Source organism: Scomber scombrus, chromosome 20, assembly GCF_963691925.1.
Source record: "Scomber scombrus chromosome 20, fScoSco1.1, whole genome shotgun sequence".
NCBI lineage: Eukaryota > Metazoa > Chordata > Actinopteri > Scombriformes > Scombridae > Scomber > Scomber scombrus.
Window position 1 is genome coordinate 10,083,888 of NC_084989.1, and position 23,984 is coordinate 10,107,871.

General features: G+C 39.7%; 1 protein-coding gene across 1 annotated transcript in view; it reads left to right on the plus strand.

The window, feature by feature from the left end:
• ctnnd2a (catenin (cadherin-associated protein), delta 2a) overlaps positions 1-23,984 on the plus strand; it is a 218,703-nt gene that overhangs the window by 124,257 nt on the left and 70,462 nt on the right. The window contains exon 12 of the mRNA XM_062441201.1: positions 15,768-15,900. Within this exon, the coding sequence (XP_062297185.1) occupies positions 15,768-15,900 (133 nt within the window). The remainder of the gene's footprint in view (positions 1-15,767; positions 15,901-23,984) is intronic.

Consider the following 23,984-nt stretch of genomic DNA (forward strand, 5'->3'; position numbering starts at 1 on the left):
CATGAGACAGTGCTACTAAGATTTTATTTTCCTTTGGACTTTAGTGCAGTCTTGCATGCACTTGGCGCTATCGACTTTACACTCAGAGAAATGTATCTCGTCTTTAATTACCCCTTTTATTAACGTCCTCCACAGGCATTACTGTCAAGCAGTTGTACATCTTGCATGCCACTGCTGTCGTTGCACAAGACTCAGTCTTCCGTGGGTGTGCAGATGTTAAGGTCATTGAGTTGTATATCTTGTGTGCAGGAGAGGGATCTTGACCTTTCAGCTGAGTTGCTTGCAGGAAATCAAGCGTTAAGTGCTTGTTATTGGACCCAGCGGGACTCAGTAATGACCTAAACTAAAATAGAACTAAAATAAAGCTGAAATTGGGAGAATAGAGGTACAGAAGGTAAAAAACCAAACAAACAGTTGAAGCAAAGAGGAGAACAAGTTTAATGAATAAAAAGTCAACTTCAATAAAGGTAAACTCATTGTAGGAGGTGTGCAGAGAGGCAAAATTTGTTGTGCTCAGCAGAAATTATAATTACAATAGTTTTTCATCAGAGGTGACCACATTTAGCCATGCTGCTGTATCCACCAGCTGTAGAGGTAAAAAGCACCTGCACATTACAATCATCTCAAAATACGTCCCTTTGGAAGGCAGCTTACTGAAGTAAAACACTTACTCCCACCCCTGCTCCACTTTCACTGGGTGAAAAAGGATGTTAAAGACACATTTTAATAGGTGCACAAGTTGTTCATGAGTCTATGCACAGTATGCTCTCTTTTTAACTGTCACACACTGTAGTTCTAACCTTTTCAAACTCCTTGTAACCTTTTTGACTGCTTTTCTTTGCCTCCATGAGATTTCAGTTTGTTTCTTGGCTGAGAATGAAGACCTCTCAAATAACATTTTGACACATGTAACACGTAAATCCTCCACTGAGGCAATTTGAAAGGCAGAGTTACTGTCAGTGTTATACTAGAACAGAGAGGGACAAAAGACGTACTGTAAGAAGGTCAACAAAGTCCTTGAGCTATATTCAAACACAGAATCACAGGAGCATTAAACTAAATACAGTTCAGCCAATGGGGGCACTGCTGCGGAAGTGGGCTTGTTACTGGAAAGTCATTGGTTCAATACCCAGACAGTCAGACTGAATCTAGATGAGGAAGTGAAAAAGCAGCACTTGAATCTGCCTCCTTCCAAACATGAAAAAACAGTCATATTAAATTAATCTACCGTGTTTAAATAAAGGTATACAAATAAAAAAAGATTAACTGATGACTAAGTGCTGACGGTAGCCATTGTCAAAGGTATCTACAATAGTAGCAAAAATAGTTATTTACTATGTGGAAAAAACACTGCTTTTTACTATGTAAAAATAGCTGTTTGGCAGTGTGCTTACTTTTTTCATTATTTATTTTCATCCCAGGAAACTCTTCAGTTTTGAACATAGACCCCCTGCTTGTGATTTGCAAAGTCAATCCAATTTTTTCCATTGAGATATGATACAAAAAAAAAATCAGATGCATCCTAGGGGTGCTGACTCAATTTAGAAACAGTCCTCCATCATGCATCCATTTCCCCATCTCTCTCTTTCTCTCTCACTCCCTCTATCACACTTCTTCTGGTAGAGAAGGTTAGACAGTGATGATGAGTTGAGAAGTGTAGGCATTTATCCAGTGCCCCGAGTGTTTTCTCCCTCCCTCGCTTTCAATCTAAACACACAGCTCTCCCTTCCTGCACTCCCTGCTGTTGTTCTTTGTGTCTATTAAAGCTGCTTGTCTCTACTTTTTCAAAAGTCCAGTCCACTCTCTCTCCATCACTTTCTCTCTCTGTCTATTTGGCTTCCTCTTCTGTCCTCTTTCAGTGTTTCTCCTCCTTTGTCACCACAGGTGACAGTCATGTTCATACTGATGAACTGATGACAGTCATGTTTTCATGGTTGCATCTGAGTGTGCAGTAATGGTGGGAAAAAAAACTGTGAATGATATAGAGAAAGAAAAATGGAGAGAATGGTGAATTGAGGAGTTCATGGAGGGGGCAGGCTTTGTATGAGTCATTGGACAAGGTTGTTAGCATTGTCTCGCTCCTCTTAGTGCAGGTGTGTGCCTGCTTTGAGTACACGTATGCATCTCTGTGGGCATTGGCACATACTGCAATAAGTAACATGTGCATTCAGGCGTGACTGTGTTTGCTTCTCCCCTGTGTACACTTTGTACCTTCTGTGTATTTTCCTGAATCACTTCACTGATTTTGCACTCTTGAATGTCTTGAAATGTCATATCTCAATGCCAAAGCTTGAATGTGGTGACATGCGGACCTCATATTTCAGTTAATCTAGATCAATATTATGGAAGTTTGTCAATGCCAGTGTCTGTGTATGCTCTCTGTAGCTGATGTGAGCAACGTTTAAATACTTCAGAATTCACTTTCAGTCAAAAGAAAAGAAGTGCTAATTGGCTCAGTTTCTATAGTTCCAATGTAAATGGAGTCTATAGATGAGTCATCATTGAAAATACATTGAGGATGTATGTCGACCAATTTCAGCTCCATGTCTTTTTTGTATTGTTTTATTTCTGTCTCACAGCTGTCAAGTCAAGTACTGCTTGAGTTATGTAATAATTTCACTGTTATTCCATCACAGGTTTTACTTTCATGCCAGCAATCATTTTGCAAGGATGGGTGAACATGTGGAAAATATGTTTTCTTACCAAATTATACCACTTTAGAGAATGCACTCATCTGTGTCATTGAAATGTTGCTCAGTGAACATCAGGCAGCGAATAAACCCAAACCTCCGATCAAACTGATCAAAAAGGTGGAAAAATAAAAGATCACCTTGATTCCCCGACGGAAGGAGATAGTGTTTATGTAGCTGTGTAAATATTTTTCTGAAATCTTTCATTTTACTGTGTTCAGTGGACCTAGTAAGAATATAGTCTGCTTTGTCACATTGTATAACCTCAGCCATGTTGGAGCTCTAGCATGTGATGTTTGTATTGCACAGGTCTGTTCCTTATTCCTCTCTTGCCTCCATCCCAATCTTATTTGAAGTGGATGACTGCTTTTAGTCTCACTTAATCCGCTTCTGAAGGCTGTATTAATATGCGTGTGTGTGTGTGTGTGTGTGTGTGTGTGTGTGTGTGTGTGTGTGTGCTTAGGCAGGTGTGTAGCTGAATGACGCATATTATCACATGAGAAATGTCCAAATCTAAATCTTAAATACAGGTAGCGCATAACAAACAAATAATCAATTATGTACCATCAATATAATTATAAAATAATCATCAGTATCATAATTACAACAGTGTCAATCTGATCATCCTTATTTTTTACCATCACTGCCCTCCACCTTCTCATGTTCCTCTTAATGTCCATGTAGTGATAGCAGCCTTCAAACAAGAGTCAGTGACGGAGCCTCAGTGTGAGATGCTTTGACGATAAATTTATTTTTTCAAAATAATTTCACGGCTGTGCTCAAGGACTCTGCTGTAAACGCCCCTGAGGATATAATTGAAACTGTTCACGCCAATTCATTTTAAAGAGCAACGGCCAAGGGAGAAACTCCGACAATAGTGTAACTTCAACACTCAGTCAGTGAGAGACATTTGGGGTTATAGGGCCGGTCTGTTGCCGTCCAGCCAAAAATAGTGTTCTAATGTCATTAACACATGACAATCATTACTACTAACAATCTCATAATCCGTGTAATCAGCATTATCAATGTCATGATCAAGTCTGGTTTGTCATTGTTTAAATTATTCCTTTTTATCTTCTTATTCATACTCATCATTAACATGCTCTTACTCTTTATGTCATCATCTCCATCATCACTATCATTACCAGAACGTTCTCTGTATTGTTTTACACAGCTTTTAGCAAGTACAGTACTGCTACCACTTTTCTGTGTTGTATTATTGCCCCTGTGTGAACTAACGAGAAGAGCAGGTGCATAAGCCAATCATTGGTTTATTAGTTTTTGTTCCCTCTTGCGTCACCTTCACTGATTGCGTCTCCCTCTCTCGCAAACACACTGCACACAAGGCAATACTGAAATATTAATATGCCCACACCTAACCTCACACAGTTCCCAAGGACAGTTTAGTCCCCTCAAGGTGAACTCTATGTTCAAAATTACCCTATAATGCCTGGGTAGAGGAAAATCGAAATGAATTATGGAGCTATTCAGTTTTAGATATATATAAGAGCTGCATAACTACCTATTCTATAGAAGAATTGTTTGAAAAGCAGATGCAGGTTTGGAAAGGACCCCAACATGCAGCATGTTTATAGTGATCATTTGAAATGCTGCTTGTGTCTACTTAATATGCAGACATGGATAGATGGCATCATCCCACCATCCACAGGCCCAAGGGATTAGGGGGCCTTAAAGCAGAACCTCAGTGTGAAGTGATTGTTGTTGTCATTCGAGAACCAAACTGCACTTAATGAGTAAATTAATTTTCAATCCATGACACAGCTAAGATGTCATGACTTCCAACAGAGGGAGACAGTGCATTTACATGATCGTAAGTAGCTGGGTTACTTCTTGCAGTTAACTGATTTATTAAGCATTTTTATAATAAAGGTTTATGGAGTCAGGGGTCACAGTCAAATGCATGATCAAATATTTGGGGTGATCACCTTCATGGTTCTGCCCCATGTTGTAGTGTATGATATGTAGTGCCATGTGGCCCCTGAGAGGCCCCTACAACGCACTATTTAAGATAGACTGTTCCAACACTGAGACATAGAGCAAGTAGACAGCAGAGGACACTTTGCTTGGCCCAGCAGCTGTGAGTGAACTCCAAATGGAACCTGTCAAAGAAGATTTTAACACACACAAGCACACACACACACACACACACGTGTGGCACATCGTGTGAAAACTGTCTCCATAATGATAAGATCAGAGCAATCACCGTTGAAACAGTTGACATCTGTTGGTGTGTCTGTGTGTGACAGAGAGAGGGAGACAGGAGGCAAAAGTGTGTGTGTTTATCTGCATGTGTCTGGCAAGTCACCTCTTGTTTAATTTCAGGGTAGGTTTGTGACCTCTACAGTAAATGTCTGGTTCTGTAATATGAATCTGCCAGCAGACGACACACATGTGCACACACAGATACAGAAAGTGCTAATGTCCAGGTTGACCTTATCAGTTTAATATTCACATGGCAGAATAATTCTGGATGATTTGTGGTTGCATGACACACACGGACACACAAACTGACAGTGTGTTGGATCTTCATTAGGTGGCAAGGCGTGAAGGTGCATGTGCTGGTCACGCACACACATACACACAAGCACACACATACACACACACATCCTCATTAGCATCATCACGGTAAAAATAGCTCACCTTTCTTGTTTGTCATTCAGAGGCCAGAGCAGACTCGTTGACATGATTGCATCTCGGCTTGCAAATCAAGAGACAATGGGGCAGTAATTTTTCAGCAAGCTCTTGTTCCTCCACCAGCTTAATCTTCTGCCTGCACTTTGATTGGCGAAGTGCAGTGGATGGGGATTTGATTGGTCAATTTGTTCCCTTGTGTTGTATCATGGCTGAACTTAAGAGTGGTTATTGTCATCATCGCAGCACATGCTAATGGTGGTTCACTAATGTCAGTTCTCTCATCAATCAATGTGTGCCAAAAAGCCCTGCAGTCTAAAGAGAGTTGCTATTACTCAACTTAAAGGCAGGGTACAAACATTTACTACTTGGCTTTGGATACTTGTGCCAAATAGGAGAGTAATGGAAGCCATAATAATCAGCTAACATTTCTCCTGAAACTGTTAGAAAATGAACAGACCTCCTTGCAGTGATATACAGTAATATTTAACTATGGCTTTCTTAACACTTAGTAGAATACACAAATCAATCCCAATGATAGTGGCTGTTCTATAAAGCCCACTTTTTATACTCTACCTCTTACTACAAACATATTATTTAGTAACCTTTCATTTTACAGTACCTTAATTATAATAAATGGTAGTATTGTATTGGGTAATTCCCACTGGTAATAAGTAGGTAGATACAATGAAGTAAGTACAGCTGGAATACTAAGAAAAAAACTCAAATTTTACCCATCAGCTCAACTAAGTACTGTGTAGTTGGGACTGGTTTAGGTTTATAATAACTCAAGTATCATTGCATAACAATATGTACTACATTGTTGTTAAGATGTAATTAAGCATATATTTACCGGGTAAATACTCAGTAATTAAGGGACTGTAAAAGGAAGGGTTGGAAACCTGTTTTTCTTGAGGTTTCTTCCCGTTAAAGGGAAGTTTTTCCTTACCGCTGTTGGCAAGTGTTTGCTCATGTGGGAATGTTTGTTAATGAAAGGAAATGAAAGAGTCAGTCTAGACCTGCTCTATGTGAAAGTGCCTTGAGATAACTTTTGTTATGATTTGGCACAATATAAATAAAATTGAATACCAATTGTTTTACAATTGAATAGATGTTCCCGCATTAGACACTGTAGAATACAAAGCTCAATCTTAATGAGTGCAGTGTGTGATACATTGAAATGGTTTAGGTCACCTTAGCCTCTATTGGCCCCGTCTAATGAATGCTTGACTGAGTGTATGTTTCACTGGCCTATTGTTTGGCTGTGTAAACATCCAGTAATTGCACTGTGTAATGGGGGAATTGTGCCACCAGGCTGAAAGTTATTGATCAGCAAATATGGGATGATAATAATTTGCCTCTTTGATGATATGAGAATGTGTGTTTGTGTGTCTTGAATGCAGATGCAACGTGCACAGGTGTGGACTTGAGTATGTAGTTTATTGAATGTTTATGCGCATGTGAGTGTGTGCACCTGTGCCAAACTGCAGCATGTGTTTATATTCGATAGACCTTGGATGTGCGTGTGTGTGTGTGTGTGTGTGTGTGTGTGTGTGTGTGTGTGTGTGTGTGTTTTTTTGTGTGTGTGTGTGTGTGTGTGTGTGTGTGTGTGTGTGTGTGTGTGTGTGTGTGTGTGTGTGTGTGTATTTATAAAAGCACACCTGTCTGTCAGCTTAATGCCCTATTCGATTAGACCTCCAATTCTGTGTGTTCAGCTAATTGCATGGGCTGGTGCTGGCGATTGTGTTTTCCTTACCCTAGAAAATCGCTCCATGGCCATGCACACTAATGTTCCACTAATGTTCCCCCATGCCAGCATCACATACACACATTCACACTCTTAAATGACATTTTCTACATTTTAATTTTCAAGTTGACACAGTTACCCAGAACAAATTATCGAAAGGGCAAAAAGTAAAATAAGCCAACATTCATAAACTGATGCAAATTGATTAAGTATTCTGGCAATAGAGCAGTTCAGTGAACAGTGACACAGTAAAAGAACAGCGCAAATCCAAAGGAACATTTAAAGATAAAAAGCACCATTCCTCCCTTACTCTGTGCATGCTCTGGATTTGACACTTTTTGCATAATCACTCCTTCTACTAAGTCAGGACTTGGACAAGAACTGTAGATGAAGTGCACTTTTCTACTTGAAAGAGGAGAAGTAAAGCTGTGAGAAGAGCTATAAAGAGTATTTACTGGTTTAAGGATATGAAAGCAGATAAAGACAGATTTTTGACCTCATCAAAGAAATGTGAGGTTATTATTTTTCTTATACTCAGTGAAGTACCATAATTATTTTGCCAATCAGCTTGAATACCTTTTCATTTTTAGTTCACTTACCCCTGACTTTGATTAATGCAAAGAATACAAGTATTTTAACTTCCGCCTTATTTTCTCACATAAAATAGACAAGCAGCAATTCTGTAATACAATACTTAAGGCATACGTAATCTTTAATACCACATATCATAATTTATTAATCATCTAAGATAAATATCAAGATCAGCTCAAATTCTATTTTATTTTCTTACTCTAATTACATACAGTGCATTTCATCACCAGTTCTTTTCTCACCATGATCTCTCTCTCTGTCTCATTCAGTGTTAGTCAGTCTCATTCACCACCTCTCATTCTGCTAACTCAGTCCTTTTACCACTTTCATTCAACTTCCGGAAGCTCTTATTCCAGACTGGAAGATGCCATAGAGAAAGAATATAGATTTTTTTCTTTGTCTGTGTGGTTGCTGCCTGGGCTCCGATGAAAAAACTCGAGACTCATCCACGAGAGAGAGTGAGAGAGAGAGAGAGGAATGATGGTATGTGCAGAGAATAGGAGGAATAGAAGAAAGAGGAAGTAACATGTGGCTTCTCATACTGAAATGATGAGCTAGAGAACAGAAATGATCTACTCTTCCTCCATCCATCCCATTCATCATTCCTCTACTTTACACCCTCTGCAACACATTCTGTTGCTCATATTCATGGCCTCTCATTTTCTTTTCTCCTCTCCTCTTCTTCTCTGTCTTTCTCATCATGATTTACCTTCTGTGTGTAATTTTTACTCCCTGCTCACATTTCTATTTCCACAGAGAGAAATGTTTTTTGATTACCAGAGTCATTTCCATTCGCTCAAACTGGGGGAGCTGTATGAAAGGAGGAGGAGGATGGTGACAGAGGATGAGGTGTTTTCATTGCAGCTGACTCACCACACATTTTTTGGTCCACTGTTTATTTCTGTATGGGTTTCATCCCAGGTTCCATCCAGCCATCTCTATCTATCCATTTGTCTGCCCCGCTATTATGTGCATCACCCTCTCTCTTCTCCTACCTTTCATTGATCCTTTTTACTGTGGCTTAGACTTGCATTCTTCTACAACAGAGCTCCGCACAGAAAAATCTTCAGTGGAGGTAAAGAGCAAAATGTGCAAAACATGCAATATTTCAAAAGGCCAAGTTGTTTGTAACAATTCCACATAGGCAACTGCTGCCAAGGGCCACAGTGGCATGTATGTTTATTTTTTTTATTTTTTTGTACAAGATATGTATTTTCATGTGCCAAAATGAATAGTTTAAACCTAATAATAATTGAAATAGAAATTCAGCTAAATCACCTACAAATAAAGCCTTAAAAAGTACACAAAATTAGCACGTTATTTGAAGTAAGATTTCACTTGGAAACTACTCAAATATATCCATATATATTTGAGGCTAAATCAGATCTGAACTACATGATTGCACAATGACAAACTTAGTAACAAGTTCAGCAAAAAAGGCTACATCAGGGATGACTTAGCTTTTGACTTTAAGGGACTTTAAGACTTTAATAGTCCACCTCATGTTTTGGAACTTTGATCATGTTTAACATCGACATCTAACATCATAACAGTATAAAAATAACAGAAAATCACAAAAACATGAAATGTCCCCTCTAAAAGATGTAATATATATATATATATATATATATATATATATATATATATATATAATATCAGCGCAAGGTCAAAGTCACATACCTTTTATGCCCATCGTCCATCCCAATCTGCTTACAGCTTTCCTGTAAATTAAATAAACTAAAGATAATCTAGGTAACATTGTGTTTCCGTCAATATTTTGTTAAGCAGTGCAAATGAATTATGTGTGAAAATAATTTATGGAAACTTTTTTTCTTCATCTTGTTTAATGTTGTAATGAATATGTTTTAAATAGTTGTTAAATCCTTACCCATGTAGCACCACTATCTGCAGCTAAGATGAATCCCATTAGCTATGAAATTTTCAAGTATTTGTCAGCAGGGCACATCAACTGTGTTCGCTATTTTCCTGGATAGCATCTTAATTAAGTTGCACTTAATTAAAGAGACCCGTCACTGCACTTAGAGTCAATGTTTGTGCATTTGCACCTATATCTTATTTTGCTTGCTGTTTATCTGTGGAATTGCTGAAGTCTCTTTTTTGTATTGACTGAACTTTCACTAATGCACTCTTCCTGAAGATGCAAAGAGGAGCATTTACATTCATGTGTGCGTACACATGCAGAGGGGCTGATGCATAAAACACTAGCACACCCAACCCACAGTAATGTAGACAGAAGCACAATATTTACTTAGATTCAGACCACCCATACACATGCTGTAGAGTCAAGCATATACACATTTTCTCTCATTCCCTTAGATGATCAGTGTTCAAAGACAGAGAGGATATAACAAAAAGCTAGTTGTTGCAAGATGTGGTTAAAGATGTGAAACAATGAAAGGAATAAGTCGACTGTGCACTGCTCAAATGATTTAATAGCCAATGTTTGAAAAGTGCGCCATTTGCTCCTCTGTCAAAGTCAAACCTTTTCGGCTTCTCTAGAGTAACGGGAGAAATTTGATCACCAAGGCAGTAAATTACCTAAATTGCATTTTCTCTCTTTCTGCTGTTCATCCCATTTTTTTTTCCTCCTCTATTCTCCCAGTCAGTCTCACTCTCTTCCTCCCACACAATCTTTCTCAGCCCCCCTCCATCCTAACTCAGTGATGAAGATTGATGTTCAGGTCCTAATTAGCATCTGCTTTGGTATGCATACTGCCAGTCCCTCCATTCCTGACCCTCCAATCAGTTAACAGACATGACAGGCCTTGTCCAATCAGATTAAGGCCAGCGGGACAGGCTTCCTGTGTGGAGCTGTCACTCCAGATGCATTGTGGGCCCTGCTGATGAATGTGATTTGGGCTAGGAGACCCAAATCATGTGCCTTTGGGTTTTTGAAATTGTGTGTACGATGCAACATGCGAGGTTGTGAAGGCAGTGAATCAGATAAGATAAAGGTCAGGGTCCGCTGTAGTAGAGAGACTGTTCGGACGCCGTTGCTCAAGGGCACTTCATGGAATGGACACTTCTTTAAGTTAACACTTCTTTTAACCTTAAAACAACAAATATAAAATGCAAGTAGTTAACTGACTCTTTTCTCTAGGTTAATCTTTAGTTCCATGCAAAGCAGGACAGAGACATCAACCGGTTTATATTGCTATAGTATTCCTCTAATGTACTGTATGTGTGGTGACAGGTATCGTATAAATATTCTTATACATATAAAATGTAGTAGTAGTGACAATGTCCAAGGCAATTTTACTCAGATGCCTTTGCTTTTCTGGGCAGTCAGTTTGACTCTTTCCTGAACATGAGACACTGAACTTCATAACCCAGTGACACTCATTTTTCTTTCTTTTTTTTTGGCTTGTCTTTATTTATGACACACTGAGATACATAAATCATGCATCCACACTTTGCCTCTGCCGTTTTGTCCGTATGAGTTCAGGGATACGGGGAACATGACAATGAATGATGCAACAATAGGAAGATGTATCGCTGTCACTCACGTCTCCCCACCCCCACCTTCCTCCACCAGGCAGAGGAACTTAACTTATTCACAGCAATAAGCATCACTAGTGTGTGTGTGTGTGTGTGTGTGTGTGTGTGTGTGTGTGTGTGTGTGTGTGTGTGTGTGTGTGTGTGTGTGTCATGTGAGCTGATGCTGGAGTTAGATGATGCTGAGTGTGTTCATGCATCCAGGTGTGCGTACTGTCCATCAGTGGTCAGGTTACAATTTCAAAATGTGGGCAGTCCCCAGTTAGACCTGGACATGAAAAAGAGAGAGATGAAGAGACGTTTGCTGAAAAGAAAGAAGTCCTTTGATAATCCTTGCGTTTTTATGTATTGTACTCTTCTATCACTTTTTGCCTCCCTACCCCACCCATCTTCTCTGTGTGTGTGTGTGTGTGTGTGTGTGTGTGTGTGTGTGTGTGTGTGTGTGTGTGTGTGTGTGTGTGTGTGTGTGTGTGTGTGTGTGTGTGTGTGTGTGTGTGTGTGTGTGTGTGTGTGTGTCTGCATCAAAGCCCTACCATCACACAGCAGTCTTTTTCTCTGTCCCAGTTATATCACTCTGTCTCTGCTCCTTCCCTCTCCAACCCCCTCACCACCTGCCTTTATTCTCAGTGTGTCAGACTGCTGTCCTGCCATATCTAGTGTTTCCATTGAAAGTGTTTCGCTGCATCACGCCTCCGCATGCCTGAAGAAATTGCAAAGTAACCCTCCTAACCAGGAATAGGGAACTGTGCGGCAAATGTGCCACCTAATTTATTCTCATTCTGACCACCAGAACATGTATCTCAGGTAAAAAAACAAACTGCAAGTCAACAAATTATTTTCTGTAGAATTTATTACCGCGGTAGGCATAAAATGATAAAATATAAAGAATGTGGCACAAAGCAGCAACATATTGTGTTGCAGATTCCTCAAAAGCTGTGTGGGTATTTATCTTGAACCCTGCAGTTTTATTGGTGCTACCTCTTTGATCATTTCCCCCTTACGCAGGTTATATTTCTCTCTGTTTGCATCCCGCTGTTTGACGTCACTGGCCTGTCGCCTGGCAATGCGTCTACCAGGGCTGTAGCTCTCATTAGCACCTGTGTTGACATGACTGGCATCTCTTCTGAGACCTGTTTCTTCTTTCTCTATCCCTTTTTTTTTTTTTTTGTCTGCTACCAGCTTCCTCTTCCCTGCTGTACCCATGTACAGGTGCCTTCAGATGCTCTGGTTTTTCCCTTAACTCCCCTTCCTCATTCTCATTCTCTCTTTGTGTTTCACTCTGTCTCACTCTTTCTCTCCCATGCTCTGTTCTTCTCACTCTGTCTCTCTCCATATCAGGGGTTTTTAATTAATGGCGAGCCATGATGCTTATCTTATCAGCAGATCACTCTGCTTTCTATTAACTACACTGACAGAGCTGGGAGGCTGCAGGGGATGGATGACACACACACACAAAACACACACAGCCATGCACATCAACACATCAACACATCATCGGATACATACACTCAAGTATAGACACAGATGGATATGAATACACTTGCAAGTGCGTGCACACACACACACACACACACACACACACACAAACACACACACAGAGTCTGACGGACATAAACTCACACAGAGGCAAACAGGCAGAGAGGCAATTGTGTCCACAAAAACACACATCATGATCCTATCTTAATCTCGCCTCACACACACACACATACACATACACATAAACAAACAAACTGCCCTGATGGTATCTGGCTGTGTGATTTAAGGAGCGTTGTTTGAGGGTCTCTCCTCCTAAATCCCCTAAATGCCTTGGGAATCCCTCCCTCTTCCTCTGTCTCTCTATCTCTCCTTTACCTCCCTCCTTGAGTCCTGCTTTCTGGCTGAATGAACACTTATCATTCGGCAGATAAAGAGCCGTCCACGCTGGAGCTTGCTTTATCTTTGAGAGCCATGTTTACTCCCCATGAATGCTCTGCTTTTCACAGATGTTTCATAGACCACATTCTCTTGATCCAACAGAGATGAGAGCACAGTGTCGAGGCTTCTTTTTCTGGTGCAAAAAACATCAGGCATATACATCCTCTACCCCATCAATTTTAACTCCCCGAGCAGGTCAATATTTACCACATTTTCATGTTTGGGGCTGCTGAGCTAGGAGGCAAAATAAATCAACGTTTGTCATGATAACTTGATGGGGTTTACAGTGAGCCGCATTTTGGCACAGAACAATGAGCATGACGGCAGAAACAACAAAATCAATCCTCAAATACCAGTCGATGGGAGTTGCAAAATTTCAACATACAGTAGGTTTACTTCAGATCGCACTGAGAGTTGACCGTTTTTTCTGAAAGCATTGAGAAATAGAGAGAGGAAAAGGCAGTGAGAGGAGGGGAGTCACAGAGAAACAGTTTACAGAGTGGTTATTGGAGAAAACATTACAGTAGATTGTGGAGAAGCACACGTGTGCATGTGCACGCGCACACACACACACACACACAGTCGCCCACACTTTCTCGCACACTCATAATTTCCTCATTTGGGGACCATGGCAAAACAATTATCAGCAGGGGATAATACAATAAAGGAGACCATTTCCTGGGTATTACCAAGGGACAAAACATTTATTTCACTTTGTCCAGTGTGCTCAGAGGAGTGTAAACTCCTAATGGTGAAAGTATTGAACATAACTCACACCACTCACACTGCAGACAGCATGCAGGCAGCAGTAATGCTTTGTTGTGCAATTCTTCTAATTTTGTACTCCTTCAAAACAATTTCAGGGCCTGTTTGAGTTCATGGTTATACTCGTACTTTTTCTATTAACTTGATTGCAGTGTTCCATTACATCAAGTCAATTCATATGGCCTCCAATCTCGGAACCCATCAGCTATTGTCTGACGATGATTCAGCCTTTGGGGTAAACAGCCAATATTTTAGGGGTTCTGGTGTAGCCAGCTGATATCTGGATAACGGATATCCAGGCCAAGACTTTCTCATCCATGCGCCAGTCATTGTTTACAGTCCGATTAGCAACTTGACATGCAAGAATGGAGTTGGAGAGACAACACCTATGACCGGTTTGTTTTAAAAGTAGCCAGTTCACACTCAAACAACAGTTAAAAACCAAACAAACACTGATAGTTTGTGTGGGTGTTTTAAGTTCAGATGACATTTTGGCCAATGTGTTTTGCCTCTTTTATTCCCCACACAGATTTTTTACCTGCATGCAACCAAAGGATGTTCCTGCAGAAATCATTGGAAAGTTGTCCCTTGCCTACAGATTCTGCATTCATATGCACGTATCTGTTCATAGAGATAAGATGGCCTCAAACAGACATACCAAGTGGAAAAATAAGCTCTTGTCATTCAAGGTCGTAATCCCTAAAATCCTCATTTTTGCGAACCACTTTGATTATAAACATTCATAGCTGTAGTCTTTTTCTTCTGCATTTTTCATCTCACTTAAAATCAAATCAGTCCAAGTACGCAGACAAAACTGCAACCTGTTTATATTTTGTCTTTGGATGTCCTTAGAGTGGCACTTGTGTCTTTGTCTGCCATGTTCACTATCACTGCCATACTTAAAAACTCACTATAAGTTGAGTCATCTGGCTATAGAGAGTTGACAGGTTAGCTTCACTACCATTCAATATAATAATGTTTTGGCAAATTGGGCCTTCAGTGTGTGATTTGTATCATCTCTGTCACACTGTTTATTTTATCCAGCCAGTCCTCCCAAGAAAATCAACAGTAAAGATCATAATTCCAGTAGCCAAAAACGACCTACAGTTACATTTGAGTGACAGACACAGTTCAGATGACGTCTATTGTAGGTAACAAATTACCATAATCTGAGGTGTCAGGTTGGGTGGATGGCTAGATAGTTAGAATGACTGAAGAAGGCAAAAGGTGGACTGGATTTTCGAAAAAACTGTAACTACAATTGTCATGATCTTTACTGTTGCCATGACGACAAAGGTTGCTTATCTTTAAGGAAGAAGTAACACCACATTTTGAGTGATAAAATTAACCCAACGTAATAAAATGGGTTTTTTTTCCCCCTGTCTAAACCTAACCAGACCTTAACAACAGCACTGCCATACCATAAAACTAAATTATTTTATCCACTAATTATTTTTTTAATAGTGATTTGTAACGGTTTTGGAGAGCTGTTACTAGAGGCAGCATATTAGGGAAGCTCCTGTGGGTCATTCTGGAGTGCATGGTGCAATCGACCTATTTGGTTGTTTAATTATGAGGATGTGTTGTGCTTAGCCTGTAGAGCTCTCTCGCATAAGGTAAGAGCTCTCTGGTTGAAAACGGAACAAAGTCGATTTTGACATTTAAATACCTGTCTCATTCATACTCTCTCATTTTATCTATCTATCTGTCTGTCTTTCTCTGTGTATACTGTATAACTACTTCAACTGTTTGTGAACGTGTGTAGCTCTGGTTGAGCTGGGAAGACTGCCTGTGATTTTATTGGACTTCTTTTAGGTAATCTCTTGTGTTTCGGCGAGATGTTTTGTTGAAGTTCTTAAGGAATCAAAGTGTCTCCGTCTGTCTCTCTGCAGAGAGTTTGGGTGGAGAGATCCGGAGCTGCCAGAGGTGATCCAGATGTTACAGCACCAGTTCCCATCGGTGCAGTCCAATGCTGCAGCCTACCTACAGCATCTCTGCTTTGGAGACAACAAGATCAAAGCTGAGGTTTGTATCTACGTGTGCATGTGTGTGTTTTCAGTGTTATGTGAGTATTTGTTTAAGATTGAGGGTGTAGAGAAGGGAATGTCTGTAATTGAGATGATTAAAGCCATAAAACAGTGTATTTAAGTAACCAAGGGATCACCTTCATATGAGCCACAGTCAAAACGACTCAGGCTGTTGGATTTCAAGAAGCAGTGCATCAACTAACCAGTTCTGCATGAGAAAGCTTGCCACATTCTCCATCCCTAAGCTGTGCCTTCTATTGAGTTGTATATGTAGTGGCAATAAACTTCCAATTAGTCCCAAAGTCATAAGTTTGTCTCTCAAAAGCAATTTTGGAGAGAAGCCCATTTGGAACTATCTAATAATCCCTTTAATAAGGCTAGCAGCACTTTAAAATGGCAGTGGCATGTCATATTCACAGCCACAAATACAGAAAGCCTTCTGTCTTTCTCTTTCTTCAAATGCTGCTAAACACACACACAAACACACACCCCTCCAGACCTGATATTACTCTCAGAATCAATTTACCAGTACATGCAGGTGAGGGCATTGTTGATTTTTTCCTTTATGAAATTAATTTCAGTAGAGTCGGTCAATAGCTGCCTCTGCAGCCTCATTGAAAAGTGATGCCACATTCCTAAAATGCGCATTCACACACAAACACAAAGGAACACACAGCAGCATGACGTGCTCACATATGCAATCACAACTAAAACACAATCCTAAAAGCTTAATATGCAAATTGGGAAAGAAATACAACAGAGACATGAAAATTAACTATCAGGAAATGCAGGCAATTAAACATGCAAACGTGTAGACAGTTACTTTCCCACCCACACAAACAGACAGACAAACACACACACACACACACACACACATACAAATAAAAAAATGCAATCACACTTACATACAAAAGCATCACACTTCATTCTGCATCAAACTCCCTCATCCAAGCAGCTCTGAAAGAAACCTAAGTGTTCATGTTTTTTTTTTGTAATGGTTGTAATTATAGCCTGAATGGAGGTGTCCAACAATGGAGAAAATAATAAAATAGCAACTGTGTATTGACAGTGGCTGCTTTGGCCTGCCTTCATCAGTCTGTTTGACTGTCTCACTCAAGGCCCAAGGCCCAAGGCACTGCTAAACACTATTTACACAAATTCAATCTGAAACTGATATAGCCAAAATTGACGCTTCACATTCACATCAAATAAAAGCAGGCATTCACATTACATGCACACACTGGCACACGTGCATACAAAGACAACAGACAGCACATGAATTATAATATAATGAGACACACAAAGAAATGTGCCTGCAACAATATCTCTTAAATACTTTTTAATGAAAAACAAACGTAACAGATGATCACTAAGCCAGATATGGGATATTAATTCCGTTAAAGATGCTTTTGTAAGAATGGAGCAAGATATTGTGAAACTAATCTTTTTTGCAGTGCTTTTATATTGTGGTGGGAGTAATGAATTTATTTTGTTATGATAAATAAGAATATCATTCATCTAAAAGCCCTGTTACTCATGGAAGAGAACAATGAACCCATGTCCTCCTAACTGTTACTAAAAGTGTTTATGCTTTATTTTCTTCAATATAACAGTTCTACTCCTCACAGAGTTTGGTAATGATGTTGTTCTTGTCACATTTGAAAGTGAAAACAATACTTGCGTTTTAAAACTCAACAGCATCTTTTATAGCATTAGCAGAATGTCTTTTTTGTCACATCCTTCTTATATCTCTGGCAGTAGTCCTTTAACTTCATTCAAACACATTTTAAAATAATTATTCAAAATAGAATAAACACTTTATAGCCTTCAGTAAGTCTGAGTCTATGAATGGTACTTAGTTTTGTTTCTATTGATGTTTCCCACAATTTGTGTTCTAAATGTAATACAATGCCCCTGTTGTTCAGTGTACTTCTTAAGTATCTCGGTAGATCTTCAAGGTTGTGACAGAGCTTTTTTCTTTTCAACAAGTTCCAGAGTTGAAAAGTAAATGTTGCTATTGCTGACTTTCTGTTACCAAGACTACAGAAAACATATATAGGGATTTTAAGTTGGTTAAATATGTTATTCATATTTTATAAAAAATAAAATAAAATTTGACATTTGATTATCCTGCTACCAGCAGCAAATAAATTATGTTTTATTAATTCAGAGTGGTGTCAATAAAGTCAGATTGTTGGTAGACCCATTCAGTGACCTCTGCTTTTTGGATGCATCTGTTAATGGTGCGCATAGACATTTCAACAATCTTATATGTTTATTGCTAGCCACACAGTGCAACATGGATCCAGTAAATGTGGGTACGGCATCAAATTTTATGTATATAGACTGTAAGATGATCACACCTACTAAAACATAGGTTACAACACAAGTCATCAAGTCAAGAAAAACGTCATCAGCGGGTGTCATTTATCTGCTTTAGTGGTAAACAGTGAAGCTCAGCAAGGTCCTTGATAATTGCTGGAGGTGATATCATACAAACAAGGCTTCTGCTGCCACAACTCAACAAGATCTTCTTATGTGTTGGTATTGCCAGCATTTAATTTTGCTCGTTTTACCTCTTTGGCCGTCTCACAGTATGAAATGGACCACTGTTTTGGAACCATGAACAAAGATATTTCTTTCATGTTGGTCATCTTTCATCTGGAACAGCCCAACATCGCACAGTCCATGCCAGATCAAAGTTCTTTGATTATTCAGTAATAATTATTTGTGCTTATCCACCATCCCCCATCCACCACCATCCACCATCTACTTCTCCAGGTTGGCCCTCGCTGTCAGTAACACTAAATAGGCTATTTACCATACATCATTGGGCAAGTCTATTATATCCTCCATCCGTTGATAATCAGGTTTATTTGAGAGATTCGGCAAACAAGTAATATAGCCAGCATTTGTCATTGTAATATTTCACATTAAATGGAGATTATATTTTTAATCCTCATGATCTGTGATGGTTTTATATTTGAATGTATGACTGTATGGTTGACTCAGATAACCATGGTGATGTCACAGCCTGCTAGTTATTGTTAATTTCCACATGCCACATATTATAAAACCAGTGCTTAGTGACTCCGGTGAGTGTGTGAAACTTGTTAGCCTATTTTAAAAATAACTGTGGATAGCAGTAGTTGAATATAACATGACAGCTTTATTACGCAGGGATTCATAACAAAGCAGATGTCATAGAGGATTATATATTAAAGTGACAATGTATTCTTTTTTTTGTTTGTTTGTTTTGCCAAAACATGGCAGACCATACAAATAATTTCATTGTTAAAGGACAAACAGATCATCTGTGCCTGGTTATGGGACTGGAAATCACATATCCGTTTTGTCCTGCAGCACGTATGCTCCCTCTAGTCACTTCAAGATTTTCTTTCTCCAAGATGAATATCTTTAAGAAATAAGCTATGAGCTTCTGATTTCCTGTGATATTAGAGCTGCTTAGAGGAATGCTTATAGCCTTCTTAGCTGGTCTCAAAGAAACTGTACACCTCTTCAAGTGTCTTATTATTTTTCATAAAGTGACAGTAACAGACCAGTAAAAGCCTTTGTCAAATGTTGAATGTGTTTTTTGTTTTGTTTTTGTATAATGTAATGAAACAAGAATGTTATTTTTAACCGAGCACTTGAATGTTAAATTGGCACAAAGGGCAGTTTTCAGTTGAAGACTTAACACAGCTTGTATGTGTGTATCTGTTTTATCTGTTGGAATTGGCCATCTCATTTATTGTGCTTTATGAATGTAGATGGCAACTATTTGTTATAAGCACTGATCTAAAGACAGACACAGATGGCAGGGGACACACTGAGCAGCTAAATACAGCCACAACATGGCTGCTATTCGCCGCTAAAGAGATACTCTACAGGGGCAAGGGAGGGAGGGAGACTGTAACTGAGGCAAATGAGAGAGAGGGAGAAAAGAAGAAAGAAAGAAAAGGAAAGGGAGAGAAGGGAAAAAGAAACTGAAAACAAGAGAATATTGCTGTCTGTTATCATGAATCAGATGCCAAGAATGCAGTCTGTTTTTGGAAGCATGGAGAGGGGATGATTAACGCAGCAATTTGTCCCTGGGTGGCAGATGTGTGTGTGTGAGAGCATGTGTGACTGTGTGTACATGTGTGTATTTACCTGTTTAATCACAGTCTGTGCATTTGGGTATATGGGAGTACATGTGATTGGATGAGTTAATTTTATTTAGGTTAGTCTATGTGTGAGATTATGGTAATGTTCAGTCAGGATCGCATATGTGCAAGCGTCCACATTTTGTGCCTAATTATTGTGTGTGTGTGTGTGTGTGTGTGTGTGTGTGTGTGTGTGTGTGTGTGTGTGTGTGTGTGTGTGTGTGTGTGTGTGTGTGTGTGTGTGTGTGTGTGTGTGTGTGTGTGTGTGTGTGTGTGTGTGGCAGGGCAGATGGAGGTCTGGCCTCAGCTCAGATTACAGTTGACCACAGAGACAGCTTGGCAAATTCATCTTCAGCATCATTTATAGCTGCTCTCACACACACACATACGTGGAGGCACACGTGAAAGCAGTTACCTATACTACACATGGGCAGTACAGTACATATACTGCACATTGACATGTCAGCTCATGCATCCCAATTATGTACACCAACACACAAGCACACACACTGTGTCAGATTAAAGTAGAGCCACATCAGTAATTCATTTTGGGTAGCAGCCTTGTCGATATCCATTTATCCAACAGACCGGTTGAAGGGAGAAGAACGCGCCCCCTGACTCTCTGTCATTTCTCTCCCTCTCCCCTCTCTCTCTTTCTTACACATATCCATTTTGTTATTTCACACCCCCATAAATTCTGTCTCTCCCACTTTATTTTGGTATCAATTACTTTAATTTCTCCCCCTCCCACCTTTTTTAATAATTTTCATTTTTTACTACGAGACTTGATTATACAGTACAATTTAAATACAAGGGTATTTCAGGAGCTGGAGACTTAAATTCAATTGCTATTATAATGAAGGCATATTCCTCTTCTTTACAGTTTATTGTACCCGATAAGGTTAAGTCAGTATGGTTAAAATCAGCTTTCATATTTTCATACAGTGAAATCTGCAAGCTGTGACGATCTGTTCAACAGACATCAGCATGAAAGATGAGAAAGACGCAGCCAATGATCCATAGCAAATACTGCAATCATACTGCATGCTTTTCTCCTTTCTTACACAGTGCATACTGCATATGTACAATTTTCCCCTGCAATCACTGTAAAATTGAACTCCCAATGTCAATTACGTCAGTTGTGCAACAAAATGCTGAGGTGCCTCACTACAGGTGCCATGTGGTTGGAGTAGGGATGTTGTAGCTGAAGTATTCACACAGAGAAAAATTCAACTGTGTTGATTGGAATACACAACCTTGATGTACAGTATAAAATATTTCCATTAAAGCTGAACGTAAACCCCACAGTCATTTAGCTTTTGTATCAGTTATATATACTGTATTCACATACTCTCCTTCCTTGCTCTTGGAAGCAGTCTAAATTATTTTCTTTGGCAGATAGCATTTTTGAGCTCCTCTTCATCTGTGAGACAGACCATTCCTGGCTGCTTGACAGAGGATTTGGTCCCCGGTGTGTTTCTGAAGTCGACATTGGGAGGTGCTTTTGACTCGTTCTCACTTGTCAGTAATTTATTTCTTCTGTGCCAGTAAAACACGTCACATGAGCGGTTGGAATTACAGTAGTAGTTGAGCTTGGCTTCTTGAACACTTTTTTGACTGAATCTAAAAGATACATTATAAACATACTTGAAGAAACTCGCTAGCCTACCAACAATTAGGCTAAAAACAACACATAATGCAAAAAAGAATGTCTTAATTTTTTTTAAATTTCCAGCAAAAAAATATTGTCTTATCATAATCAGGCCAATACAGTTCTTTTATAATGGCACTGTTTTTTCCCCATAGATAATTAAAGAAAAAAAATACATAGATTAAAAAGAACATGTGTGATAAGCAATCAATTATTCTTTTATTATGTTACTTAGTTAGTAGTTTTACTTTTTTACTTTATCAGTAAAGTTTTTTTACTGTTGTTGTTTTTTCACTGAAAAATGTTGTTAATCCCACCCCTCAGGGGTTTTCTACCCCCCAGGTAACCCTCCGCTATGCTTGTTTAACTGTATTGTAATCTGTTTTCTTTGGTTTTAAAAGGTCTGGAGTGCTTAGAGTTTGTGGGTGGTTTGTAACAAGTTACTTAAGCATCACTTTGCTCTCTTCAATCTCCCGTGTAACTCTCTGTAAACTGGTGCCAAAAAGCCAGTAATACACTTCAAACATAGGTCTACATCTGCATCAACATTTGTGTGTCAGCATCAAGCTACTGTGACCACCAACTCTTCAAACAACAGAGTAAAGTCTGTAGTGGATTTGTCATGGTAGATTCTCACTGGCTGTGAATCTTAATGTTGATACAGGTGCAATAAATCTGCTGTGTCCCTGCCTCAGAACAATATTAGGTAGCCATAGGTTAATACCATGTTTGGCCCAGTTTAGAATGGCACCATAGGGAAATGTTAGCCCAGGGCCAGGAACTCAATTAGCCGAAAGGTTGAAAGGCTCTAAAATGCAGTTAGCCTGAGGCAAAGTGTCGGATAAAAAATAAATCTTTTGCATGTGCATATGCCTGCCAGAGTGTGTACATGCATGAACAGTTAAAGGGTGTGACACATCTTTACTGTGTCTCTTCACTCACGTGCAAACAGCAAACTGTCTACATTGTGCCGCTTATTAGTGTTGACGTTCCATATGTGGTGACTCATGCACACTTGTTAGGCTACACATGCCACCATCCCATGTATGTGTCACCCATGTATTCGCTGCCAGCTTTTACACCGGCAGCACCTCTGATTCCCACAATCCCAGCTGTCACCGCTGCTAACTGTTACCACGGCAATGCTGTCGCTATGGGTTACCAATAGCCGTGGCCGCCGCGGAACAGCAGGAGACAAAGATAAATCAATCTGCGCTTCTAATCTTCTTTACATGGAATAGAGGAATAGGCGCTGAGGTATTGGCAAGCCTTGTAGGTAGCTCAGAGGCAATACAAAGTAATAGCACTATGGCCTTAATGGAATAACAGATTAACTGTGACACAAGCATAAAGAGGAAAAGAGGAGAGGAGCAGAGATCGGGAAAGGAGAAGAGATCAGTTTGGGAGAAGGGAAGGGGAGCAGAGGGAGGAGGTGAGGAGAGGAACAGAGGTGAGGACTGGAGGGCATAACAGGGACAGCAAATCAGGCTGAAGAAATGGTGTGGCCAATGGAGCAAGGTTAGTTTGCCATCCATTCATTCAGATAATCACAGGAAAGGGTTGGGAAGTCTCTTCCATGTACTTTTCTGTCCTTGCCAACTTGTCTGTATGGCAAACTCCAACCATCTGCTGCAGCAGCATAAAACAGATACTAATAATGGTTTTCTAGCACTTAATGTCCCTAGTCTGGAGGATAACATGCATAAAAAAAAAATCCAAGAGGCCTGATTACATAGTTAACTGTGAAAAAGTTTTTTCAAGTTATCTGGCTGGGTAACTCTTCCTGTTGCAGTACTCCTGAGATTAAATAAAAGTAGAAAGTTTGAAGATTGACTGACTCTCTCTCTCTCTCTCTCTCTCTCTCTCTCTCTCTCTCTCTCTCTCTCTCTCTCTCTCTCTCTCTCTCTCTCTCTCTATATATATATATATATATCTCTCTCTCTCTCTCTCTCTCTTTCTATCTCTCTCTCTCTCTCTCTCTCTCTCTCTCTCTCATTCACACACACACATACACACACACACACACACGCACAGGTTGCTCTATCCATGTTCCTGCTTGTCTCCTGGTGATCGCAGCAGTCTGTTTCTGGTGATTAGTACTACACCCCTGTCGACTGGACTAAACTCTGGCTGCTTTAAGCTCTTTGCCCCCCTAAGGCAGTTGAAGATCCCTGTGGTGGAGAAGCAATGTGGGAGGGTTTAAAAAACACTACCATAGGGAGAAGGCAATATGTGTTGCACCGTGGGGGAAGGCATTATGTGTATAACCAAAGTGCCCTCATCGTG